The sequence below is a fragment of the Copadichromis virginalis genome, linkage group LG18, assembly GCF_057382275.1.
Source record: "Copadichromis virginalis isolate Kocher_CV1m ecotype Utaka linkage group LG18, C_Virginalis_male_GT1.1, whole genome shotgun sequence".
Lineage (NCBI taxonomy): Eukaryota > Metazoa > Chordata > Actinopteri > Cichliformes > Cichlidae > Copadichromis > Copadichromis virginalis.
In genome coordinates this window covers 9,147,073-9,152,264 of record NC_140635.1, presented here as the reverse complement: position 1 = coordinate 9,152,264, position 5,192 = coordinate 9,147,073, and the positions used below count along the sequence as shown (strand labels likewise).

At 37.0% G+C, this 5,192-nt stretch overlaps 1 protein-coding gene across 1 annotated transcript; it reads right to left on the bottom strand.

Moving 5' to 3' along the window:
• Positions 1-246: 246 nt before the first annotated feature.
• LOC146687232 (uncharacterized) lies at positions 247-4,888 on the bottom strand. The gene is made up of 10 exons (XM_085438091.1): positions 4,392-4,888; positions 4,211-4,243; positions 3,641-3,730; positions 2,961-3,229; positions 2,746-2,848; positions 2,374-2,476; positions 2,242-2,294; positions 2,052-2,130; positions 941-1,830; positions 247-832 (listed from the first exon to the last, which is right to left on the bottom strand). The coding sequence occupies exons 1-9, from the start codon at positions 4,539-4,541 to the stop codon at positions 1,271-1,273; spliced, it is 1,440 nt and encodes a 479-aa protein (XP_085294217.1). The 5' UTR covers positions 4,542-4,888; the 3' UTR covers positions 247-832; positions 941-1,270.
• Between the last annotated feature and the right edge of the window lie 304 nt (positions 4,889-5,192).

Here is a 5,192-nt window from a genome sequence, read left to right as displayed (position 1 = left end):
GTGGCTCTCATTTTTCTCAGAAACAAAAATTAGGTAAAAAAAAAACAAAACCTGGTAATTCTTTCTTTTTACATTCATCGGGTTCCAATCGGCCCAAATATCAAAGAGAAATTAAAAATGCATGCCATGGAAGATTTCGGGTCTTAGGGGGTTAAAATGACCAGACCCCTCCGGCCTGTTTTCCAGGCCACTAAATTAAACCCAGTCAATTACCAATTGAACAGAATAAAAACCTACGAGGTCCACTAATAGTCCAAAAGTCCAAATCTTTAATAGAAAAGACAGGCAGAACTCAAACAAACAATAATCCAAACGAGGAGCATATATACACACTGGAAAGTAAATAATTATAAGTTATTAAATCAGACTAATTAAATACAGTAAAACTAATAAGGGAAGACGAACACACGGGAAATAAAATTAACAGTGTAAACATACCAAAACTCAAAATAAAACAGGAAAGCTACTACAAACCGAGTGTGACACAATTACATTCATATTGAAACATATGTGATAATTTTCTTTCTTTGTAGCATTTTTAAGATATGTGTTAGAACAGTCATTATGCTGTTTGGATTAGGAACCAATCATTTTTGCCAAATAGTTAACACAAACTTAGAACAACAATGAACAATTTTCAAGATTCTGATTTACAGAACAAACAAAAGTCACAAAAGGTTTCATTATTTAAGAGACAAGATCAAGTTTTTCACACAGGAATGAAATGACAGAATCCAGTGCAGCGGGGCCAAAGGTGTGTGTCAGCAAACTGAAGGTTGAGGAATCAGTCAGCTCATGTTTAAGATTGTGTTGGATTTTGAGAAGAGTCTGTCTGTTATTAGAAAGTAAGATTAACAATGTTACACCAATAACCCAAATACGGGGAAATGACAAATAATACCAAAAAAGATACAACTTTCATATTGTTTTACTAACTTACTTTGTCATATCAGCACTTGAATGGTCGATGCCTTTACAGACCATGTCTGTTGTGACATCGCAGGCCAATCTTCCGGCAAACCCGAGGGCTAGCTCCCCAGCCTCCTCTTCACTCAGAACACTAAACACTGTTACTTTAGTTTTGGCCTTCTTAGGCCTGTCAAGAATCATTGCGGGCAGTTTGGCTTTACGGCCCTAAAAAAGAAAAAGTGCAAACACCAAAAGAGCAGAGAGAGACACACACATGCGCACAAAGTTAAATGCTTTTGTTTACATGGTGTAATTGTGTATATGTTGCAGCAAATGCACAATTTCCAGCCACATTGTCACTTCATTGATACGAGTAACCCGGATTTATTTCAGGTGACATCAAAATCACGAAATGTATACCTACCCCAATCAAACCTCTGAAAACATGAACTGACATGTTCTCTGCGTTGATTCTGCGCTTGATCTCGTCTTCTGTTATTGTGTAGGTTTTCTTTTTTGAGCTTGGTACAGATAAGCGACCATGCACTCTGTAAACTGTACTAGTTCCTTCTGAATCAGTTTGGAATTCTGTATCTGCATCGATCCTGTCAACATCATCAGCAGCAGCATTATCTGTACTCAGACTTGTGCCGTATACTTCTGCTTCTTTTTCGTTGTCTTCAGTCTGTGTACCTTCATCTCTTTCAGTCTGTGTACCTTCATCTCTGACTGTCAGTCTTCCTATCTCACTGTTACTTGTCGATTTGCTGCAGATGTTCTCTCCCTTAGGAACTTTTCCTTTGTCATTCGCTGCCTGATGCTTTCCCTGATGACATTCTTCACTGGCTACTTCTATTGCTCCTCCTGTATAGCCACCCACTATGCTGCACAACTCCTTTCCCTCTGCTGTGCTGCACTGTGCTGTTACATAAAGAAGAATGATATAAACAGCACTATATCAATTTAATTGTGAAGAGAAATCCCCACAATACGACACAGTTATGTCTAAAATAGTTTTGTGTAAAAACTGGATCTTGAAACGTCCACTTTAATTACACAGTCCTGGTGTGCAAAGGCAAAATTACGAAAAAAAATTTCACTTTAAACATTTTTGGACATTGTTTAGTTATATTGTGACTTACTCTCACAGAAGATACAGATGCCACAAACAGACTTTGAACAACGCATGTGCTTGTATGCACCACATTTCTGGCACTGCACCTGTGAATTAAAAAAAAAAAAAAAAAGAAGAAGAAATAAACAAACAAAAAACAAATGAACAAAGTCCATTAAATAAACAATCTATATGGCTAAGGACATGTCATAGTGTACCCGGTCTTTGGCTGCAATCACACACCAGCACTGACTGCACTTCCTAGTTCGATCTGCAAAATATAATTTGTTTAAGTACAAGTTACATTTTCCAATGTTAGAGAAAAAGAAGGCAGCTAATTTTATCTTTACCTATTGAGGAAAATAAGTAGTGGCAAAGTCGGGACCTGAGCTTTGTGATTTCAGTGTTGTACTCCTCCACTTGTGTTTTACCGTCAATGAGAGATTGGGCAAACTAATAATTGACGAAGAAGAAAAAAAAAAAAAAAGAACAAAAAGAATTAGATTAACAAAGAAATGTTTGTTTGTTTTTAACCCCCCCCCCCCCCCCCCCCCCGAGAAAAAAAAAACAAAACAGAGCAACCAAAGCAAAGCATTACTGCTGAAATGGTTCAATCTACAAAAAAAATTGAGATTTTACCATCCTGCCTCTAAGGCTTTAAAAACTGAATAGGCAAAAATGTAAACATTACTTATATAGGTTAAAGCTATAGTTTTCAGTACCATTATGACATGCACTCCACATGAGTTCCCATCCTGTTGATGTGGGTGGCTCACATGTGACAAGGTCCACTCTCCAGCGCAGCCTCTTGCTGAAGCAAATGAGCTGAGAGATCGCAGTTATTACAAATAAAAAGCATATAGAGAAATCAATAACCACGTTCGGTAATGATTTCAATTAAATTAAATATGTTATGTTAAATATGTTAATTAATTACCTCCAGTTTTTCAACACCGCACTTTTTCTGACCTCCGACTCGCCAAATGAATTCATATAGACTATGGTCCTCTTGGGTATGTCACAAAACTGTTTTGTAAAAAGATGGATATGGTAGGCTTGGGCCTTGAGCTTTCCTAATGAGGGACACTGAAAAGTATCATGCACTAGAGAGAGTGCAAAATCTGTGCAACTTACAAACAAGGTCCAGTGGCTGCCGTTTTCCAGACAGGCTCCAATCAATTTCTCATACATCTGAAAGATGTTTTTCTGGAAATAAAAATAATGTGACAAGTATGTTTTTCTGTCAAGAATGACACTGCAAAACTGCAAAAGCTTGTCAGGTGAGACTTGTAATTAATTCTGCAGATACACAAACATATAGAAAGTGTCATTTTTGGTTTACATTAATTAATTTCTATAGTGTGTACAAAACAAATCAAGACCACAGACTCAACACGCACCACTCAATTTTTGGTGTTCTTTATCAGTTGGCCAAGACAGAAATGTTTTAATCTGTGTGCATTGCTTTTGAACAAGTCTTTACACAGAAAAGGTTTCAGAAAGGTATTTTTCAGGTTCTTCTGACAAGGCTTCAATTTTGGAAAATGCTGTTTGTTTATAGTGGCAACTTATAAACCCTTTGTGATAAGAACATAGTTACCACAGTCCAAGTCATACCTTCAAAAAGTATGCACTTTGTGCTCTTGTGGACCCATCCAAAATTTTTCCAGTGATTTGGCTTGGTATTGGATAAATGTGAGGGAAATTCTATAAAAATAACATAAATACACCTATGTTTTCAAATACATTACAAAAAACGTAAACATGCTATGTCACTCCTTTGTCCCACACGCCATCAAACTGTTTAACTCCTCTCTGGAGGGGAGAGGGAGGGGAAACAGGAGGACAAAGGAGGGGGGAACAACTAAGCTGTAGTGCCTCTTCACCTCACTGTGCAATACCTTTTGTGCAATACTTTTGTAAATAGTCAACAGTGCAATAGACTCAATACTTGAAATGTGCAATTCACTTGTATTTTTATTTTTATTCCTATTTATTATATTTATCCCCTTCGTATATTTTATTTATATTGTCTCTGTATTTATATATATATGTGTGTGTGTATAACTCTGTAACTTCTGTCGGTGCTGTGCTTTTTTGGAAATCGAATTTCCCAGAGGAACCCACCCGAGGGATTAATAAAGTTCTATCTTATCTTATTATGATCAAACAAGCTTTTCAACATACCTCACACTGCAAATAGATTAGGCCATCTATTACCTTATAAAACAAATAAATAAATACATATAAATAAAAACAGAACTAAGGAATACGATTCATTAAGTAAATTGTACAATAAAGTGTATTTAAAGCAGAATTTAACATTAGTTTTATGACAACATAAAAGGATTTTTATGTCAAGAGGTACCTCATCTGAAATGTTAGTCTGGTCAAACAGGGATTTCAAACTTGAAATACCAATAGAGTTTGGTCCAGCTACTCCCACAAGGTAATCTGTGAGAAAGCATATGCTGTAGTCAACAGATATCATTTTCTTTTTGCATGCTGCAACCATCATCCATTTCAGTCTTCTAGGAGCTTTGTCTGGTTGTAGTTCTTTTTTCTCCTCCTCATCTATTAATTAAATTGTTTTCTGACCTTCCTAACTGTTTCCGACCTGTCTTCCCAATGTGATGTTTAAGCAATATATGTATGGTCAGAAGGGGGTGAAATTTTCATTGCAGTTGTACGTGTAACATTGCATGTGATAATAAAAGGCTTGATTGGTTGATTATTCAACATGAGTTGACATTTACCTGACATTGTGAAGGAGTCACAGTTTCTGTAAGGGTGTAAGAACATAACATGTGGATTTGTTACACTTCTTTTTCACAAGTTAATAACAATCAATAATTTTCATTCCATTATTTACAAGCTATCAAACGATGTCCCAGGGACAACATCTACACGATGTCCCAGGGACAACATTTACACGATGTCCCAGGGACAACATTTACACGATGTCCCAGGGACAACATCTACACGATGTCCCAGGGACAACATCTACACGATGTCCCAGGGCAAATTCTACATGATGTCCCAGGGACAACATTTACACAATGTCCCAGGGACAACATTTACGCGATGTCCCAGGGACAACATCTACACGATGTCCCAGGGCAAATTCTACATGATGTCCCAGGGACAACATTTACACAATGTCCCAGGG

Excerpts from the sequence above, each read along its gene's own strand:
- LOC146687232 (XM_085438091.1), bottom strand. The coding sequence starts at position 4,541 with ATGATGGTTGCAGCATGCAAAAAGAAAATGATATCTGTTGACTACAGC. Across the intron at positions 3,230-3,640 it reads AAAGTGCATACTTTTTGAAG|AAAAACATCTTTCAGATGTA; the intron begins GTATGACTTGGA and ends TTTTATTTCCAG. Across the intron at positions 2,131-2,241 it reads TGATTGCAGCCAAAGACCGG|GTGCAGTGCCAGAAATGTGG; the intron begins GTACACTATGAC and ends TTTAATTCACAG.